The sequence below is a fragment of the Stomoxys calcitrans genome, chromosome 4, assembly GCF_963082655.1.
Source record: "Stomoxys calcitrans chromosome 4, idStoCalc2.1, whole genome shotgun sequence".
NCBI classification, from domain to species: Eukaryota; Metazoa; Arthropoda; class Insecta; order Diptera; family Muscidae; genus Stomoxys; species Stomoxys calcitrans.
In genome coordinates, this window is record NC_081555.1 from 141,583,023 (window position 1) to 141,605,746 (window position 22,724).

General features: G+C 40.0%; 1 protein-coding gene across 1 annotated transcript in view; it reads left to right on the forward strand.

Moving 5' to 3' along the window:
* The window catches only part of LOC106095648 (uncharacterized), a 504,791-nt gene that overhangs the window by 479,554 nt on the left and 2,513 nt on the right, over positions 1 to 22,724 (forward strand). Inside the window, exon 5 of the mRNA XM_059366619.1 lies at positions 2,235 to 2,331. Within this exon, the coding sequence (XP_059222602.1) occupies positions 2,235 to 2,331 (97 nt within the window). The remainder of the gene's footprint in view (positions 1 to 2,234; positions 2,332 to 22,724) is intronic.

Sequence of the window (22,724 nt, forward strand, 5' to 3'; positions counted from 1 at the left end):
GTACGTCCGTCTGTCGAAATCACAACAACGGTCGAACGCGTAAGGCTAATCACTTGAAATTTTACAGAGATATTAACTATTGATGTAGGTCGTATGGGATTGCAAATGGGACATGGGTCGGTTCAGATTTAGATATAGCTCCCATATAAATCGATCTGCCGATTTGATTTCTTGAGCCCCTGGAAGCCGCAAGTTTTGTCCGATTTGGCTGAATTTTTACATGTGGTGTTCCGTTATGATTTCCAACAATTGTACCAAGTACGGTACTAAACGGACTATAACCTGATATAGCCCCCATATAAACCGATCTCCCGATTTGACTTCTTGAGTCCATACATGCCGCAATTTTTGCCCGATTTGGATGAAATTTTGTCTTCGGTATTTCTTTATGATTTCCAACAACTGTGTCCAGTACGGTCCGAATCGGTCTATAACCTGATATAGCTCCCATATAAACCGATCTCCCGCTTTGATTTCTTAAGCCTTTACAAGCCGCAATTTTTATCCGATTTTGGTGAAATTTTGCATGTATGTGTACTTATTGGGTTGCCCAAAAAGTAATTGCGGATTTTTCATATAGTCCGCGTTGACAAATTTTTTCACAGCTTGTGACTCTGTAATTGCATTCTTTCTTCTGTCAGTTATCAGCTGTTACTTTTAGTTTGCTTTAGAAAAAAAGTTTAAAAAAAGTATATTTGATTAAAGTTCATTCTAAGTTTTATTAAAAATGCATTTACTTTCTTTTAAAAAATCCGCAATTTCTTTTTGGGCAACCCAATAGTTTATCGTGCCCTGTAATGATTCCTATTATGCCACTCAGATGCATCTTTTCCAAAGACAATAGTTCGCAAACACTACGTTTTGATCGTTCGTTCCAAAGCCTTTTGGTCTCCTCTCTCTCTCCTTGTATCGCACCTTAAGCATATAGAAGATTCCCGAGAGAGGCAGATTCGACCCTTGCCTCGCAAATTTTCTGCAATATCTTTATGCCCTGGTATCCAACACAGATACAAGTTATTCCTCTCTGGTAGCCGCAGTAGACTATCTCTACATCGGTCAAACACCTAGGAACTTGAATCCATATTAGTGATAGCCTTCGGTGCTGCCTAAATAGACAAATATACCTTCGGTTGATATCCTTCACCAAAACGATCTCGGCTGCCCTTGCCATTGCATAGACCTCCGCTCGGAAAATCCTGCACTCATTGCCCATGCGGAGAGAGACGTCAATATCGAGCTCGTGGCAGTGGACACCACTTCCGGTGCACCACTTCCGGTGCCGTTTGCGAGCCTAGTCCTTCCTTGCTGTCACCTTTATCACCAATTTTCCTTCAACTATGACCTTCTCCACCTGGAAATCCGTCCGACGGTCCGTCATGTCATGTCACAGGTATGTCTCGACGGCAAACCCTTAAGAAGGCCTAACTGCAGTAGTCTGGACCATGTCTTCTCAGCCAGTTCCCTAATGTATAGATCGATGGGCATAGACCTCCGCTCGATGGGCATAGACCTCCAGCAATACCTCCTAGGACCTAGTCGTGGTGGTACTAATGGCACCAGATACGAATCTGAGAGCCACTCGGTTAACCCTATTAACATCCTTTACTTGGTTCTCAGGCTCCATCACCAGACACCAGACGTGACTACCATACGTCAGCAACGGCTGTACCAACCAATATATCAATTTTGGTTTCAACCCCTATCTACTACCCACGAGCCCCTGACAGGAGTGAAGTTCAGCAAACGCTTACTTAATCTTAGATTCCTTATTGAGATTCCAGTTCAACTGTCCAGTTCTTATTGTCGAGAATCACCCAAGGAATTTGGCTGATCCTTACAGCTCCAGTTGAGGGTGCCCCGGTAGCCGAGTTGGTAGCGTGCTTGGATTACCAGTGCAGGGGTCGTGGGTTCGATTACCGCCAGAAGCCTTGTCCTGCCGATACTGTGGTATCACAATGGACTTACAATTGTCTAAGTGAGTCTGTAAAGAATTACCACTCTTACCTCACCTAACCTACAGCTCCAGTTCCAAACCAAGCAGAGAGGGAAGCCTCAATATGAGAACTCTCCTTCTCCGTCTTTCTACAGAAATTTTTTTCCAGAATTTTTTTTTATACAAAAAAAAAACAAAATTGTATTTTTTTACAAGATTTTGTCAAAACTTTATTTTTTTACATAAATTACATCCAATTGATACCGTTTTAGCATTAATATTTAAATTTCCTTATTTTCAGCGTTCATCGGTTTCTCGCATGTCAATGGGATTTGTGAATAATGTAAAAAATATGCCATGTCAATTTAACGCTTATAATCCAACGATATACCCCAAAGGTAAGTCTATTGTATGCGAGTCTCGTGTGTCCATTCCATTAGTCAAATGCCACAACAGTTGAGCGCATATGACATAAATAATTTTAAATGTCAAGAGGATAAATTGTGCTTTTAAATCCTTGCTAGTGGGATGAATAATTGTTTGAATAGAGCAGGTAAATAGTTTCACGGTGTGGGTTTAATTCAAAAAAACAATGCTTCAAAGAAAAAGAGAAAGAAAAAATTTCAAAAAATTCACTTTTAGAGTAAAAAAGAAAATTATGACTTGCGTTAGCCTCAAGTATTGCTCCGAGTCGGCCAAAGAAAGAGTTGCTAGCTGCACGAATGAATGCGCATCCATACCTGGCATATTTTTATACTCACCACCATAGGATGGGTTGAACATAATTTACTCATCTGTTGTAAGACCTCGATATATTGATCTGCGACCCCATAAAGTATATATCCTGAATCGTCTCGACATTCTGAGTCGATTTAACCAGGTCCGTCCATCCGTCCGTCCATCCGTCCGTCCATCCGTCCGTCCATCCGTCCATCCGTCCGTCCGTCCATCCGTCCGTCCATCCGTCCGTCCATCCGTCCGTCCATCCGTCCGTCCATCCGTCCGTCCATCCGTCCGTCCGTCCGTCCGTCCGTCCGTCCATCCGTCCGTCCATCCGTCCGTCCATCCGTCCGTCCGTCCATCCGTCCGTCCATCCGTTCGTCCGTCCATCCGTCCGTCCATCCGTCCGTCCATCCGTCCGTCCATCCGTCCGTCCATCCGTCCGTCCATCCGTCCGTCCGTCCGTCCATCCGTCCGTCCATCCGTCCGTCCATCCGTCCATCCGTCCATCCGTCCATCCGTCCGTCCATCCGTCCGTCCATCCGTCCGTCCATCCGTCCGTCCGTCCATCCGTCCGTCCATCCTTCCGTCCGTCCATCCGTCCGTCCATCCGTCCGTCCATCCGTCCGTCCGTCCGTCCGTCCGTCCGTCCGTCCGTCCGTCCGTCCGTCCATCCGTCCGTCCATCCATCTGTCGAAATCACGATAGCGGTTGAAAGCCTAAAGCTAGCCGCTCGAATTTTGCACTGACACTTCTTATTGATGTAGGTCGTCGGGGATTGCAAACGCTCCATATCGGTTCAGATTTGAATATAGTCCCCTCATAAACGCATCCCTCGATTTGACTTTTTGAGCCCTTAGGTTAGGTTAGGTTGAAAAGAGGGTGCAGATATTAATCCGCCCCATGCCACTATGGACATACACCTAAGCCAGTAATCGGTGTGCTGTGCGCCCTAAATAGCCCTTGAGCCCTTAGTTGCCTCAATTTTCATCCGATTTGGTTGCATTTTGGAACAAAGATTTATGTCCTAGTCAGCCTATAGACTGATATAGCCCCCATATAAGCCGATCCCTCGATTTGACTTCTTGACCCCCTAAGTACGATCCTAGTAGGTCTACAAACTGATATGAAAAGGAGTGATCTTGTATAGGAAACTGAATTGGAAGTGTCACATTCAGGAGCGTACTGAGAAGACTCACAAATGTTTGGCACAATGTAGACGGGCCCTAGGCTTGAAATGGGGCCTTAATACGAGGACAGTCCACTGGATCTACATGAGCGTGATTAGACCAATCCTTACTTACGCCTCAGTAGTTTAGTGGACTGCTATGGAGAAAAATGGCAACCCAATACAAATCGGACCCATTGACATACAGATTAAGTGTGAGGCAGCCACTGCGGCTATGAGACTTAAGGCAATGGGAGTATCGATTGAGGATGGGAGCAGCTCATACCATCGCGAGGTATAATCGAGGCGATGGTAGGAAACCTGGTAGGAAGGAAAGAGGTTTCCGAACGGTTACCTGAAATGACACTTGAGGTCGAGTGCGATGCACTGCTGCCAGCTGCACAGTCTTGGACTGACGGAACCCTTGTATTGCCATCTGGCAGATCATGTTACACGGGTGGTTCACAGCTAGAGGGCAGAGTGGGTCTGGGATCTACATTGAGAACCCAAGGACTGAGATCTGTTTTGGACTGTCTGACCATAATACGGCCCTGCAGGGGGAGATCCGGGCGATCACTGAATATGTGCGGTGGTGTGGTGTTGCACGTAGCACGAAATTCCAAGCTTAAAATTTTCTTTCTCGACATTCCTTTTAAGTTTTTAGAGCGCACAACATGCCGATTACTTGCTTAGGTGTATGTCCATAGTGGCATGGGGAGGATTAATATCCGCACCCCTACTCTCTCCCATTTCGTTGGATATCTTGCTCCCCATTAGAACTCCTTAAGGTCGATATAGAACAATGGGTATAATTCGCCATAAATATTGCTGTTAAAAACTGTTCTTGGAATGCAAACGTCATGAAAATCCAGGACACGTTTTAATAATGGCGACCTTTTCCTTTGTTTTCAGGAATTAGAAAAAAAAGAACATATGATGAAATAATGCTTATGGCTATGTTGCATGTTGCAGAGACATTGTTGACAGATGTTTTTGTGTTAATGCTAAGAAAAAAAGGAAAGCGGTTTGTTAAGTAGATCGGTAATAAAATATCTGTATACATGTGCTGTGCTATTAACACAATGTTGGACACAATCCATCATAAGTTAGACTAAGCATATTAAACTTTTACAATTTTCGAATGCTCGTATTGAGATTCCATTACAGGATATTGTCCGGCTTTAGACCATTGTTTAATGCTTTCTATTCAAAGAATAGTAAAACAAAAAACATTTAAAAAAATATTGGGTTGCCCAAAAAGTAATTGCGGATTTTTCATATAGTCGGCGTTGACAAATTTTTTCACAGCTTGTGACTCTGTAATTGCAATCTTTCTTCTGTCAGTTATCAGCTGTTACTTTTAGCTTGCTTTAGAAAAAGGTGTAAAAAAAGTATATTTGATTAAAGTTCAATCTAAGTTTTATTAAAAATACATTTAGTTTCTTTTAAAAAATCCGCAATTACTTTTTGGGCAACCCAATATTTTTCTTTTAAAAATATTACCTATATTTTTTCAAAGCAATTTTCGTTTATGGACGAAAGTCCCATACTAAAAAAAATATATATTATGTGCTGATTTAAGCATAATGTCTGATTTAATTGTCAAAGAACCAAAAATGCATCTCATCATCAGTGTACAATATAACCTGTAATTCTCTAAGTTTTACAAACTTCAAACTACACATACTAAACTTTAATTTAGCAAAGATTCCAATCCAGTGATTTATATGCAGAACTTGACGTTGACAAGATTTCCTGCAAACGCATAGAGCTTGTCATAGTTTTCACTCTACATTGTGTGTATAAATAAAAAAAAATGTAATTAATTTTCCTGAATATATTCCAGTTCCAGATTGTTTTTACAAAGAGTAGGAATATGTTGGAAAAATATTCATGCAATTCCAAATGATTTGCATAACATGCATCAATTGATGTGCTGCTTACTTGATTGAATTGACACTGGGGCTAAAATTCATAGGTACACAATTTTGTTTTTTTTTTCTTTTTATATAGTCAACCAGTATATAAACCTAACAAGCAAAAGCGCGCCAAGTTCGGCCGAGCCGAATCTTATCTACCTTCCACCATGGATCGCATTGGTCAAGTTCTTTGAATGACTTTTTCAAGTAGAAGAAAACAACCTTCAACATTTTAGGCAAATCGAGTAATAATTGCGCCTTCCTGAGGCTCGAAAAATCAAACTGGGAGATCGGTTTATATGGCAGCTATATCAGGTTATATACCGTTTTAGACCATACCAACAGTTGTTGGAAGTCATACCAAAAAGGCAACATTTTGCAAATTTTTCCCCCATGAACATTCTACTAAGGAACAGGGGCAAACTTCTCACATATCAATGAGTGCAGACCGATTCAAGTTTAAGCTCAATGGTAAGGGGCCTCCTTTTTATAGCCGAGTCCGAACGGCGTGCCGCAGTGCGGTACCTCTTTGGAGAGAAGTTTTACATGACATAGTACCCCACAAATGTTGCCAGTATTAGGAGGGGAAAACCACCGCTGAAAATTTTTTCTGATGGTCTCGCCAGGATTCGAACCCAGGCATTTAGCGTCATAGGCGCACATGCTAACCTCTACGCTACGGTGACCCCCTACCAAAATGACATTTGCAAAATTTCAACCATATTGGGTAAGATTTTCGCTCTCTGGAAGCCCAAAAAGTCTAATCGGGAGATCGGTTTATATGGCGGCTATATCAGGATATGGACTGATTTAGACCATACTTGACACAGTTGTTGAAAGTCAAAATAAAACACCTCATGCAAAATTTCGGTCAAATCGGATAATAATTGCGCCCTCTAGAAGTTCAATAAATCAAGACCCAAGATCGGTTTATATGGCAGCTATATCAGGTTATGAACCGATTTGAACCATACTAAGAACAGTTGTTGGTAGCGATACTAAAATAACTCATGCAAATTTTCAGCCAAATCGAATAGGAATTACGCCCTCTAGAGGGTCAAGAAATCTAATCGGGAGATGGGTTTATATGGGGGCTATATCAGGTTATGAACTGCTTTGGACTATACTTGAAACAATTATTGGAAGTAAAAATTAAATGCTTCAAGCAAAATTTCAGCTAAATCGAATGGAAATCGCGCCCACTAGAAGCTCTAGAAGGCTAGTCCCAAGGCCGGTTCATATGGCAGCTATATAAGGTTATCAGCCGACTTAGACCATACTTGGCACAGTTTTTGGAAGTGATGAAAGACCACGTGCAAAATTTTAACTAAATCGGAGATATCAGGATATGGACTGATTTAGACCATACTTGACACAGTTGTTGGAAGTGATACCAAAACTCCAGGTCCATAATTTCAGCCAAATCGGATAAGAATTGCGCCCTCTAGCGGCTCAAGAAGTCAAGACCCAAGATCAATTTATATGCCAGCTGTATCAAACCATAGACCAATTTGGCCCATTTACAATCCTATCCGACCTTACTAGTGTAAGAAGTATTTATGCAAAATTTCAAGTGCCTAGCTTTACTTCTTCGTTTGTTAGCGTGTTTTCGACAGACAAACGAACGGGCATGGCTAGATTGACATAAAATGTCATGACGATCATGAATATATACACTTTATGCATGTTTCGTACTTACTTGGGTACCAGAAGCCTCCTCCAAAAAACCCATGGTACGACCAAGAGTGTCGAGATGCTACTGAAGCCAAAAATGCGGCATATAGAGCAACCCTGCAATCAGTAGCAACAGGAGAAAAGGAGAGAGGAGAAACGTCTATTCCGCAGAAAGAAAAAGGAAATGGAAAGACGTGAGTGTGAGCGAATTGAGATGTACAGGAGTCAGAATGAAGACCGGAAATTCTACCAAAGAATTAAAAACCAAACCGATGGCTTTGGTGCAGGCACATCCTCCTGCTGAGACATAAAAAGACATCTGATAACTGACACAGATAACATGCTGAGGATATGGAAAGAACATTTTACTCAACTACTAGTGACCGATGTTGGCGGCGAAGACGATACCGTAGAACCAATCCCTGATGATGGTATAGAATGTTTACCTCCTAGTCATAATGAGGTCCAAGTAGCAGTAACCCGACTAAAGAACAACAAGGCAGCAGGAGCCGACGGGTTACCCGCTGAACTATTTAAGACCGGAGGCGACACGCTGATAAGGCGTATGCATCAGCTTATCTGCGCAATCTGGCTAGAAGAACGCATACCCGATGATTGGAACCTCAGCATACTATGTCCCGTACACAAGAAATAAGACAAGACGGAATGTGCCAACTACAGAGGAATAAGTCTCCTCCCCATCGCATACAAGATACTCTCGAGCCTACTGGGTGAAAGACTAAAACCTAAAGTCAATGAGATAATTGGGCCCTATCAATGCGGCTTTAGACCAGGTAAATCCACCCTAGACCAGATATTTACACTGCGCCAAATCCTGGAAAAGACCCGAGAAGGACAAATTAACACCTACCATCTCTTTGTTAACTACAAAGCCGCCTTCAATACTCCTTTACGTTCAAAGGTATTTCAAGACATGTCTGAGTTTGGTATCCCTGTCAAATTAATAAGACTCTGCAGGATAACACTTGCTGATACGCGTTCCTCAGTAAGAATAGGAAAGAATCTCTCTGAACCATTTAATACCAAACGAGGTTTCAGACAAGAACACAGCCTATCGTGTGATCTCTTTAATATCCTGTTGCAGAAGATTATACGAGATGCAGCAGTGAATAGATATGGCACACTAATCACAAGAGAGCACATGCTACTCGCCTATGCCGACGATATCGATATCATAGGTCGGTCACCGGAAGAAATAACTGCAGCCTTTGAAAGAAGTCAATAAAAATGGGTCCGGCAGTAAATGGAGATAAGACGAAATGGATGGTTTCAACTCCCAAAAAGCCTTGCACAACCGAGCAGATAAAGAAAATGGAAAAAGTTGGGAAACACAACTTTGAGACAGTCAGTTACTTTATCTACCTCGGCACCGCCGTAACCGAAACGAATGACACCAGTTTTGAGATTAAGGGAATAATAATACTGGCAAACCGATGCCACTTTGGACTAAATAAGCAGTTTAGAAACAAGGCCACCTCTCGACAGACGAAGACTACACATTACAAGACACTGATACTACCCGTGCTGTTATATGATTCTGAAGCTTGGGTACTTGTGAAAGCAGATGAGGCAGTACTTGGAGTATTTGAGAGAAAGATTCTTCGTAAAATAAATGGACCAGTTTTCGTTAATGGAGAATATAGGCGACGTATGAATCACGAGCTGTATGAGCTGTATGACGACGATAGCATAGTAAGACACATCAAAATACAACGACTGCGTTGGCTAGGTCATGTTGTCAAAATGGATGAAGAAGCTCCAGCAAAGAAGTCTTTTGAAGGCAAACACGGTGGTACACGCAAACCGGGAAGACCAAAAGCCCAATGGAAAGATCAAGTTGTGGGAGACACCTCGAAACTTGGTGTCAGAGATTTGAGAATGAGCGCAGAAGATCGAGGAGCTTGGAACGCTATTCCACGTTCGGCTAGTGGAACAAATATTCTGTCATAGCCAATTAGAGAAAGATAGAAAAAGATGCATATTTCGAGGTGTTACAAACGGAATGACGAAATTACTATACCCCCATCCAATGGTGGAAAGTGTAAAAACCAATAAAATGTGTAGATATAAAATATCTAAAAAAAAGGTATAAAACCTACACCACTACTGAGGTACAGGATATTGTAACTAAGTAAATTTGCTTGTAACACCCAGAAGGAAGTATACTCAGAATCACTCTCAAATTCGATTGTCTGTCTGTCTGTCTGTCTGTCCATGTTAGTTTGTGTACAAAGTACAGGTCGCAATTTCCATCCGATTGTATTCGAATTCGGCACAAGCATTTTCTTGGGCCTAGAGATGAAACCTGGAAAGAAGTCGGTACAGATTTCGATATAGCTCCCTTATATATGTTCGTCCGATTTGGACTAAAATTGCAATTATATCATTGTAAACCAATTCTCACGAAATTTTGCACAAGTGATTATCTTATAAGTCTCGACATTATTAATGAATTTCATTGAAATCGGTTCAGATTTCGATATAGCTCCCACGAAAACGTTCGTCCGTTTTCGACTAATATTGCAAACATTTGGTCATTTGTTAATCGTTTCAAACGAAAATTGGCACGAGTGATTCTCTTATAAGTCTCGACAATATTAAAGATATTCATAGAAATCGGTTCAGATTTAGATATAGCTCCCACATAAACGTTCGTCTGTTTAAGACTAGTATTGTCATATGTTAACCGATTCACACGAAAATTGGCACAAAGGATTGCCTTATGACTCCCGGTGTTGCTATTGAATTTAATAGGAATCGTCTCAGATTTATATATATTGGGTTGCCTAAAAAGTAATTGTGGATTTTTTAAAAGAAATAAATGCATTTTTAATAAAACTTAGAATGAACTTTAATCAAATATATAATTGCCATTTTTTTCGATAACCTTTTGCCATCTTCCTGGCAATTTTAGTATTCCACGCTCATAGAACTTCTGGCCTTTATCTGCAAAAAACTGAACCAAGTGCGATTTTATAGCCTCATCATTGCCGAAAGTTTTACCATTTAAGGAGTTCTGCAAAGATCGAAATAAATGGTAGTCTGATGGTGCAAGGTCAGGGCTATACGGTGGATGCATCAAAAGTTCCCAGCCAAGCTCACTCAGTTTTTGGCGAGTGACCAAAGATGTGTGCGGTCTAGCGTTGTCCTGGTGGAATACGACACCTTTACGATTGACCAATTCTGGTCGCTTCTCCTTGATGGCTGTATTCAATGTGTCCAATTGTTGACAGTAAACATCCGAATTAATCGTTGGAAGCAGCTCAATCCAATCCAATCCTTCCAATCCCACCAAACCTTCTTTTAGTTGATATCAGCCTTTGAAGTGGTTTGAGCTGGTTCACCTTGCTTGGACCATGATCGTTTTCGACTAACGTTGTTGTAAACAATCCATTTTTCATCTCCAGTTATGATTCGGCTTAAAAACGGATCGAATTCATTGCGTTTGAGGTGCATATCACATGCGTTGATTCGGTTTGTTAAATGAATTTCTTTCAATACATGTGGTACCCATATATCAGTCCAAGACTTTTTATGTGATAATGAACGGTTGATTTTGGTATATTTAACTTCTATCCTATCTCACGCTCAGTTACATGACGATCCAATTCGATTAATGCTTTGATTTGGTCATCATCAACTTCATTTGGCCGACCTGAACGTGGCTCATCTTTAAGTGAAAAATCTCCAGAACGGAATTTGCGAAACCAATTTTGACACTGTCTTCCTTTTAAGGCTTTAGCACCACACACCTCTCGTAACTTTTTGGCAACCTGCTCCGCGTTTTTTCCTTTACGGAAATAATAAAGTAAAATATGACGAAAATGCTCCTTTGTGGGCTCCATATTAAAATTGACGCCAAACAAACAAATGTAAACAAAATTTCGCGCACTTTTTTCTAAAGCAAGCTAAAAGTAACAGCTGATAATTGACAGAAGAAAGAATGCAATTACAGAGTCACAAGCCGTTGAAAAAATTTGTCAACGCCGACTATATTACTACTATATTACCGACAATTACTTTTTGGGCAACCCAATAGCTCCCATGTATATTTTCGTCCGATTTTGAATAACACTCAATTATTTAGTTATATGTTAACCGATCTTCACACAGTTTGGCACGAAGGTTTCTCTTACAACTCTTCTGATTACTGATGAATTTCATAGAAATTTGTTCAGTTTTATACAAAGCTTCCATATATATGCATCTCTCGATTTTCACTGTTAAGGTCTTTTCTAACCTTCTTATCAATCAAACTTCTCAAAAAATCAAATTTAAGCAAATTTTAAATTCGATGACTTAGCCTGCGTGAAAAAATTAAAATTTTCTTCATAAACACTTCCAGCAAAACCACAATCCATATGAATCTCTTAGCATTCGTATGAAATCCCTCTTAGATTTTAATTAAGTCTTCCATCAAACCCAAAGCCAAAACCCTGCCTTAAATATACGTAGCTATAAATTACATTTAAACTCCATATCCCCCATTTTCAATTTGCATCTAATCCCCCCCTAATTTCAAATGGCTGAGAATTAATGCCATACCACTATGCAGCACTTAAATGAATTCGGGTTGTTTAATTTTAATTCACTTGAAGCCATTGTCATTTTCCAATTATCGCCGGGGCAAAGGCAGGCTTTTTTAACGATTTATTCTGAGCGTGTGTGTGTGTGTGTGTGAGAGTGTTTTTTTTGCAAGGCTTTGCTTTGTGGCATTGAAAACATTTTGGTTTTTAGAGTTTAATTATTTTTTATGTCATGTGCGTTTTTGCGCTTTCCGCACAGCACATGATATGGCTACAGAAAATCCTTCATCTTTATTTAATTTTCTTTTTAATATTTTTCACACTGTTTCGAAATGCTTATGACCCAACTGGAAATTTGCTCACACAATTGTTGGGAGAACAATAAGCTTTTTGTTCTTTAACCTTCAGCTTAAGTTAGTGTTAAAACAATTAAATTTAATTTAATATTTAGTTTTCAGAATGACGCCAAAACGACAAAGAAAACGAAGATGCCTAAGTGCTTTCTGCATTATTTAGCTTGAGTTAATTTTTAAAAGAAAGTGCACAGTGGTTTTTTGAGAAGTGGTGTGATACAAGAAAAGTTAAGGAATTTTTGGAATGACTATTCCTTGTGATATTTCTTAAAGAGGCTTTTGAACAGATTTTATTCTTCCGTAAAGAAGGGTAGAAAAAGAAAAAAAGGAGTTAGAAGTCCCTAGGTCCTATATGAGAAGCCATGGGTGGAAGAATTCCCGGAGAATCAGTGGCATGTGTGTGGCTTAGAGTGGTTCAATTTATAAGGCTAAAAACGACTCGCCAAACGAATGTAAAATCGTAATCAACAACACCTTCTTGGACAATTTACCCAAAAAACTCAATTTTTATTTAGGTTAGGTTAGGTTGAAAAGAGGGTGCAGATATTAATCCGCCCGTATTAATCCGTATTAAACCGGCTTGTTGTGCGCTCTATTGTGTTGCCCAAAAAGTAATTGCGGATTTTTCGGTCGGCCAAATGAAGTTGATGATGACCAAATCAAAGCATTAATCGAATTGGATCGTCATGTAGCTGAGCGTGAGATAGGAGAGAAGTTAAATATACCAAAATCAACCGTTCATTATCACATAAAAAGTCTTGGACTGGTGAAAAAGCTTGATATTTGGGTACCACATGTATTGAAAGAAATTCATTTAACAAATCGAATCAACGCTTGTGATATGCACCTTAAACGCAATGAATTCGATCCGTTTTTAAAACGAATCATAACTGGAGATAAAAAATGGATTGTTTACAACAACGTTAGTCGAAAACGATCATGGTCCAAGCATGGTGAACCAGCTCAAACCACTTTAAAGGCTGATATCCACCAAAAGAAGGTTATGCTGTCTGTTTGGTGGTATTGGAAGGGTGTGGTATATTTTGAGCTGCTTCCAAGGAACCAAACGATTAATTCGGATGTTTACTGTCAACAATTGGACAAATTGAATACAGCCATCAAGGAGAAGCGACCAGAATTGGTCAACCGTAAAGGTGTCATATTCCACCAGGACAACGCTAGACCGCACACATCTTTGGTCACTCGCCAAAAACTGAGTGAGCTTGGCTGGGATGCTTTTTGATGCATCCACCATATAGCCCTGACCTTGCACCATCAGACTACCATTTATTTCGATCTTTGCAGAACTCCTTAAATGTTAAAATTTTCGGCAATGATGAGGCTATTAAATCGCACTTGGTTCAGTTTTTTGCAGATAAAGGCCAGAAGTTCTATGAGCGTGGAATACTAAATTTGCCAGGAAGATAGCGAAAGGTTATCGAACAAAATGGCAATTATATATTTGATTAAAGTTCATTCAAAGTTTTATTAAAAATGCATTTACTTTCTTTTAAAAAAATCCGCAATTACTTTTTGGGCAACCCAATAAAAACTATAAAGTAACCTCTTAAAAAGAAAATTTGAAGTTAGGAATTCCGTGCTACTTACAAAATCCTGAATTGTTGGTTCATATCTGATATTGCGTCTCCACCTAAGTACCGGTAGCTGTTGGACGCGAAAGCCGGGCAATGAGAAAGGAAATGCTCCAACGTCTCATCATCTTCCCCGCATACTCTACACCTGCTATCACTTGCCGTACCGATTTTACATAAGTGAGCTCGTAGTCCTATGTGTCCCGTTATGATACCAATAGCTATACTGACCTCCTTCTTGCTTCCTTTCAGTAATAGCCTCGTCTTCTCACGATCTAGATCCCCTTTAGGATTTTCGCCGACCATTTCGCTGTTCCACAATGTTGCATGCGCATTCGTCGCCCACTCCCTTAACTCGGACTGCATCGACCCGAAAGGCTTCGGGTTAACCAAATTTATTGACGGCAGTCCTCTGGCCTTCACCTCCAAATCGTCTGCCCTTTCATTACCCCTTGCTCCGTTATGGCGCGGCACCCAAACGATGCGGATTTCGCCATCCTCAGAGAAGGAGTTAATCTCCTTTTTATACTGCAAGACTGTTCGTGACCTTACCGTTCTGGTTGTTTTAGCCCTTATGGCAATTTTACTGTCGGTCAAGATGTTCACACTCGCCGTCCTCGCATTAGCACCACACCACTTCATGCATTCCGTGATCGTCCGGATCTGCGCCTGCAATACCGTATTATGGTCAGCCAGTCTAAAACAGACCTCAGTCCCTGGGTCTTCAATATAAACCCCCAGGCCCACTCTGCCCTCTAGCTTTGATCCATCCGTGTAACATGATCTTCCAGATGACAATACTAGGGTTCCGTCAATCCAAGACTGTGCCGATGGCAGCAGTGCGTTACACTCGACTTCAAGGTTCATCTCAGGTATCGGATCGGAAACCTCTCCACTTCCTTCCAGGTTTCCTATCGTTGCCTCGATTATACCGTGATGGTATGAGCTGCTCCCTATCCATTCTCCCATCGCCCTAAGTCTCATAGCCGTAGTGGCTGCCTCACACTTAATCTGTATGTCTATGGGTCGGATATCTAGAATAGTCTCCAGTGCCCTAGTGCCAGTACCCAAGACAACATGTTCTCTGAACCTGTTGTATGGTCCTAATGTTGCACTTTTTCTCCATAGCAGCCCCCCAAACTACTGAGGCGTAAGTAAGTACGCCTGAATCCTAGGATTCAGGCGCCATTTCGAGCCTACGGCCCGTCTACGTAGTGCCCACCATATGTAAGCCTTCTCAGTACGCTCCTGAATGCGACACTTCCAATTCAGTTTCCTGTCCAAGATCACACCTAAGAAACGTCTTATTGAGGAAACGTGGAGCGTTAAATTCGCCCACCTGCGTCTTCCTCATGAACAGGCATATTTCAGTCTTCTCTGGGTTAACATTGAGACCTCTGGGTCTAGCCCAGTCATATGCCATATGCAAGACCCTTTCGGCCCTTCTGCATAGCTCGTTCGGATCCTTACCTCTTAGAAATATTATAACATCGTCTGCGTAACAGATGGGTTCAAATCCCGCCTCAGTCAGCTTTCGTAATAGGTCATTTATGATGGTCAACCATAGAAGTGGCGATAAAATACCCCCCTGTGGCGTGCCCTGTGCCACTGATGTTTTATATATCCATTATATTTTTCCAAGGTACCAATAGCATATGCTTCTGAGTTTATTTAACAAGAACGGCCGGGCCGATTCTTATATACCTTCCATGTGACAAGTTCTTTGAATGACTTGTTTATATATATAAAAGCTATGTCAAGTTATAGACCGATATGGACCGTACTTGACATGGCCGTTAGAGCCATAAAAAATGCCATCTCCAACCAATCCCATGACAGCCGGTCATATGTACCGGATTTACGCGATGGAGCCCTTCATCAGCAAGGCTGCTGCAACACACTACTGCAGCAACAACAACGAGCATCTCGAAAATTTCAGGTAAATCGAGAGGCTCAGCAAATCAAATTGGACATCCGTTCATTTAGCAGCTATATCAGGTTCGAACAGATTTGGACTATACTTTGAACAGTGTGGTTATCGAGTCGGAGCTGGTTAAGGAGAGCAGGGTAACAAATTAACAAATAAAAGCGTACTAAGTTCGGCCGGGCCGAATCTTTCATATTCCCCACCATGGATCGCATTTGTCGAGTTCTTTCCCGGTATCTCATTTTAGGCAAAAAAAAGATAAACGAAAAGAATTTGTATGCCATTGGAGCTAAATCAATTTATGCCCCAATTCGAACCATAATTGAATTGAATGTTGGAGATCATAGAAGTCATTTTGTAAATTTTCAGCCAATTCGAATTGCGCCCTTTAGGGGCTCAAGAAGTAAAATCGGGAAGTCGGTTTATAGGGAAGCTGTATTAGGCTATAATCCAATTCAGACCATAATTGACACGTATGTTGAAGGTCATGGGAGGAGCCGTTGTAAAAAATTTCAGCCAAATCGGATAACAATTGCGCCTAGCAGCTAGCTTTACTCCTTCAACAGTTAGCGTGCTGTCGACAGACAAACGGACGGACAGACATGTCTAGATCGACTCGGAACGTCGAGACGATCAAAAATATATATACTTTATGGGGTCTTGGACGAATATTTCTAGGAGTTACAAGCGGAATGACGAAATTAGTATGACCCCATCCTGTGGCGGAGGGTATACAAATACACCAGTACGGAGTCGCCGAAGAAAGCCATTGTACGGGATGGGCTAAAATACCGGCAGTTTACATTCATGCAACTTGCAACTCATTTTATGACCGACTCAGCGCAATAGTCAAAGCAAACCATGGTCATATCAAGCAAAGAGGGACGGGTTATGAAATTTAAGTTACTTTCCCACATTGTTGTCAAATTTATTTTCACACAAAAAACAAATCGGCATTTGAATTGGCAACACTTTTTCCCCTTCTGCAAAGCGCTCAACATCTATAAACCTTCTCGTTAAGCTCCTGAATGTGGAACTAACAATTCAATTTTCTATCCAATATCACTCCCCAGTATTTAACCTTGTCGGATGTCGAAGTCTTTCTGTTGAGGAAATGTGGCACCTAAAATGGGCCCATTTTCGTCTTCCTCATAAACCGGCTAATCTCAGTTTTCTCTGAATTTACCTTCAGACCCGTAGGTTTAGTCTAGTTGTATTCCATCTCCAGGACCCTTTCAGCCCTTCAATTTAACTTATTCGAAATCCTATCCCGCAGAAGTATTCTAACATTGTCTGCGTAGCATACATCACCATAACTTTTGAATAAAAGTATCTGCCTTATGATTGCAAATTTGCCATTGCCCATGCATATTCCATTAAGGAACAGGGGCAAACTTCTCACATATCACTGAGTGCTGTCCGATTCGAGTTAAAGCTCAATGATTAGGGGCCTCTTTTTTTATAGCCGATGTCGAACGGTATGCCGCAGTGCGACACCTCTTTGGGTAGAAGTTTTTACATAGCATAGTTTCTCACAAATATCGCCAGCATTAGGAGGGCAAAAATTTTTTTCTGATGTTCACGGCAGCATTCGAACCCAGGCATTCAGCGTCATAGGCGTATATGCTTACCTCTGCACTACGGTGATCTCTTATCTGCTTTTCGATTAACTATTTAATACACACTGTCGAACTTTGTTTTTGGCATTCTAGGCTTATTCTTTAATCACCCACAAACTTTCATTGGGATCAATGAACTTTGGTGACTCTATGGACAATCCATACATGCTTTCAATTACTTCCACTTATTTATATACTTCGATCATTGGCCCCACTTACCAAAGCAATTTGTCAAACAATTTCGTTTAATTTCTTTCCCACTGAAACTACAACAGCAAGCCACCGTTAAAACACTGTTTTGGGTGAATACGCTCAACTCAACTTCATTTCATACTTAAAGCAGTTATGCCTCATTCTTATCCTCTTAACATTAATGTCATGCTTTGTAGGAAACCCAATGAAGCTTAAGCCACTATGAAAAACGAAACATATAAAAAATGTTTGCTGAAAGCAATGAGAAGAACGAATAAAACAGAGAAGATGAAAAAAAACAAGGATAATGTTGTTGTAACAATTACCGCCATTTTAACTGAATACTCTTTAACATTTGATGTGAGAAGGCATCATGGCAAGACAACCAAAGCATATCCCTAACCTACACATAGAGACAGTGAATGTGAATGGTGAAGAGTGGTTCAAGTTCATGACTCCCATGAAGAGCAGCGCATTGCTTTAGACGGGCATGCATGCATGTGTTTTTATATGTTTAAAAGCCATAGCATATTATGCCACATCCGTTTCCGTTTCCTCTCTAACTTTTAACGTTAGACAACGGATGTGTTCATATAATGGGAAGTGTATGAGGTTTCGCTTTTGAGTGTGAGCTGTGAATGAATCTCTCCTCCCCCCTCTCTGACACCGGATATAAACACGTGTGCCTGTCTGCTGTTTAGACGGCGAGTTGGTCTTTCGCGGTATGTCTGTCCGTAAGTGCGTGTTAGATAACATTGCATTTAAGAGTTGCTATGTACTTCAAACATATTAAATGTATAGAATCTAAACATGCTTTCATCGAAGAATACACTGTAAAAAAAAACTTTTCAGTGATAGTTTACCCTCAATAAAGCTAGAGAGACTTAATAGTCATTCAGCCATGTAATAAGTTTACAAGAAGAGGTATTGGTCCGCAGCTATCCTTTCTGACTTTGGCTACAAAGAAAGGGTCCCTTCATCATCGTGTTTAAACTCGGCCAGAGGTCCTTCGGCGACTACTTAACAGAAAAAACAAGTAAAAGTGTGCTATGTCGGCCGGGCTGAATCTTGGAAACCCACCACCATGGATTCTGCTAAAAATTTATAAAAAACAAGTAAAAGCGTGCTAAGTTCGGCCGGGCCGAATCTTATATACCCTCCACCATGGATCGCATTTGTCGAGTTCTTTTCCCGGCATCTCTTCTTAAGCAAGAAAGGATATAATAAAAGATTTGCTCTGCTACTAGAGCGATATCAAGATATGGTCCGGTTTGGACCGCAATTAAATTATATGTTGGAGATCTGTGTAAAATGTCGGCCAATTCGAATAAGAATTGCGACCTTTGGGGGCTCAAGAAGTAAAATAGAGAGATCGATTTATATCGAAGCTGTAACAGGCTATAGACCGATTCAGACCATAATAAACACGTATGTTGATGATCATGGAGAATCCGTCGTAAACAATTTCAGGCAAATCGGATAATAATTGCGACCTCTAGAGGCTCAAGAATTCAAGATCCCAGATCGGTTTATATGGCAGCTATATCAGGTTATGAACCAATTTGAACCTTATTTGACACAATTGTTGAAAGTGAGAATAAAATACATCTTGCAAAATTTTAGCCAAATCGGATAGGAATTGGGCCGCTAGAGTCAAGTCCCCAGATCGGTTTATATGGCAGCTATATCAGGTTATGAACCGATTTGAACCATACTTTGCACAGTTGTTTAATATCATAACAAAACACGTCGGGCAAAATTTCATTCAAATCGGATAAGAATTGCGCAGTCTAGAGACTCAAGAAGTCAAGACCCAAGATCGATTTATATGACAGCTATAACAGGTTATGGACCGATTTGATCCAGGCTTGGCACAGTAGTTGGATATCATAACAAAACACGTCGGGCAAAATTTCATTCCAATCGGATGAGAATTGCGCACTCTAGAGGCTCAAGAAGTCAAGACCTAAGATCGGTCTATATGGTAGCTATATCAAAACATGGACCGATATGGCCCATTTATAATCCCAACCGACCTACACTAATAAGAAGTATTTGTGCAAAATTTCAAGCGGCTAGCTTTACTCCTTCGAAAGTTAGCGTGCTTTCGACAGACGGACGGACATGGCTAGATCGACATATAATGTCGCGACGATCAAGAATATATATACTTTATGGGGTCTCAGACGAATATTTCGAGGAGTTACAAACAGAATGACGAAATTAGTATACCCCTCATCCTATGGTAGAGGGTATAATAAATTTAGGCTTCGTAGGGCTCAGAAAGTCAAATCGGGAGATCAGGGGAGCTATATCAGGTTATAAACCGATTTGGACCGTACTTTTCACGGTTGTTGGAAGTCATAACAAAATATTGTGTGCAAAATTGAAACCAAATCGGAAAAGAATTGTGGCTTTTAGGGACTCAAGAAGTCAAATCGGGGGATCGGTTTATATGGGAGCTATATCAGGTTATACACCGTTGTGAACCATACTTGGCACAGTTGTTGAAAGTCATAACAGAACACTACATGCAAAATTGCAGGAAAATCTGACAAAAATTGCAGCTTGTAAAGGCTCAAGAAATCTAATCAGGATATCGGTTTATATAGGAGCTATATCAGGTTATAGATCGATTCGAACCGAACTTATCGCAGTTATTGGAAGTCATAACCGAACACTACTTGCAAAATATCAGCGAAATTGGACAAAACTTGTGGATTCCAGAAGACAAATCAACAGATCAGTTTATATGGGAGCTATATCAGGTTATAGACCGATTTAGACCGTTCTTGGCAAAAACGTTGGAAGTCATAACACAACACTACATGCAAACTTTCAGTCAAATCGGACAACAATTGCGGCTTACAAAAGCTCAAGAAGTCAAATCGGGAGATCCGTTTATATGGGAGCTATATCAGGTTATAGACCGATTTGGACCGTACTTGGCACAGTTGTTAAAGGTCATAACAGAATCATAAGTAACAAGACTGCTCGCCATATCAGCATCACCATTCCCCGCCATTGTCAAATTGTTTTCCGCCTCTTCCCTGAGCTCACAGTCCGGAAAATGTGTACCGAGCAAATCCAATAGATTCTCACGAGGGGATTCGGTCCATTCCCCATTCGGCTTCTGCAGATTCCCCGTAAATAAAGAATAAGAATCTTTTAGGTAACCCATGATTTGTTGTTGTAGTATTAGTTTGTTGTGCACTGAGGCGGCAGCACTTGGCCGATGAAGCACTCCATCGAGCTAATCCGCCAGGTATAACCGGCTACCAGGGTATTTCAATAAATTTGTCGAAATGTGTGAGGTATGGGTCTTTGAAATCTGATTCCCTTTATATTTTAGGAGACAAAATAGCGTTGAATTTTATTTACTTAAGTACCATATTTGAAAAATTTTTAAGATTCGATTAAAAAAATTATTGAAATAATTAATTTTTTTAATTGATGATTACAAAATTTTCAATTACAATTGTTTTACTTAATTTTTTAATTGAAAATGGAAAAAATTTCCATCACGACTGTAATTGAAAAAAAAAATATTGAATCAATTAATATTTTAATTGAATCATTCACAACTGTAATTAAAAAAAAAAAGTTTGAATCAATTATTTTTTTAATTGAATTAATCACGATTGTAATTGAAAAAATGATTGAATCAATTAATTTTTTAATTGAATCAATCAATACTATAATTGAAAAAATGATTGAATCAATTAATTTTTTAATTGAATCAATCACGACTGTAATTGAAAAAATGATTGAATCAATTAATTTTTTAATTGAAAACTATTCTTTTACCAGTAAAATTTTTAGTTAAATTTTTTTGGAATTTTTTTCTGTTTTAAAAAAACTTTTGGAGGGAATTTATTTTTGCTTTTTTATTACTTTTCTCCAAGTGTAATTTTAAAGAAAGTACGTGTATTTCTCCTCGGTGTGCTTGAAGGCACATTGAAACAAATCAGCTTTTCAATGTACGAGTATGTATTCTTTTCCATATGAATGAACAATTTTCATGATGCTTGGTACGTAGAGATTTTATTACTGCTAGGCGTTGATTTAACGACTCCATGTCGTTGATGGAGAGCAGCAAGATGGCATTCACTTGAGCGAACATTTCATGTTTGCACTCAATATTCAATTCTGCGAATTCGTGTATCGCAAACATTCTTTTCCTATTTCTTTTTTTGGTTTTAATAGAAATGTTAACGATTATGTTTGCCAATGCCGATATATTGTCTGGGAGGATATTTACTTTGCATTTTGTTGCGTCGAAGGCAATATTTGCGTGTGTGAGCATGTGATGTGATAAATTTTATTTTCATTTTTAATTTATGTTCTCCAACATAGTATCACAATGAATTTCGAGAAATGTTCCTATCCTAGAGAGAGAAAAAAACGTGTCATATGTGTATTTAAGTAGTAAAGTATAAAACTTAGTATGGTCCTTTGCATACTAATGGATAATTTGATTGAGTATTCATCATCAGAGCAACTGTTATTTCTATGAATGTATTACAAAAATTGGTATGAAGTGAAACATTCGCAACGGTGCAGAGCCATAATGTTTATGCCACATAATTCCCACTTCTGCAAGTATTTCCACATACAGAGGGCGCTATGGTGCGTAAGTCATATTAAACTTCATACAAAATTGATGGTTTCTTGTATGTATGTATATTTCTCGGTAAACTATCTGCAGGGTTAGATTAGGATAGTTTGGGCTGACAGAAGGTGCAGATTTGTGCGCTTCAAGTAATGAAAGGGTAACCTTACAAAATCTTTTTCATCAACTCTATAACGAACACGATTCTAGTTGTGAATATAGGGGGCGCTTAAGATTAGTTCCCATTCTAATACAAATAGAAATAACCCACAAACCCACTTGCAAGATATAGGTGATAGAGACTGCGGGAACCTTCAAATAGCTAACTATTCAGTCGATGTGGAGGGATTCAGTTCTTTCACACACTCCAACGATTCTCCGTTTAGTAATAACATTAAGACTCCACGTATACCATTTTCGTTGGAAAATGCAGGAAAACATACCAAATTTTACTCCAAAAATTTTCAA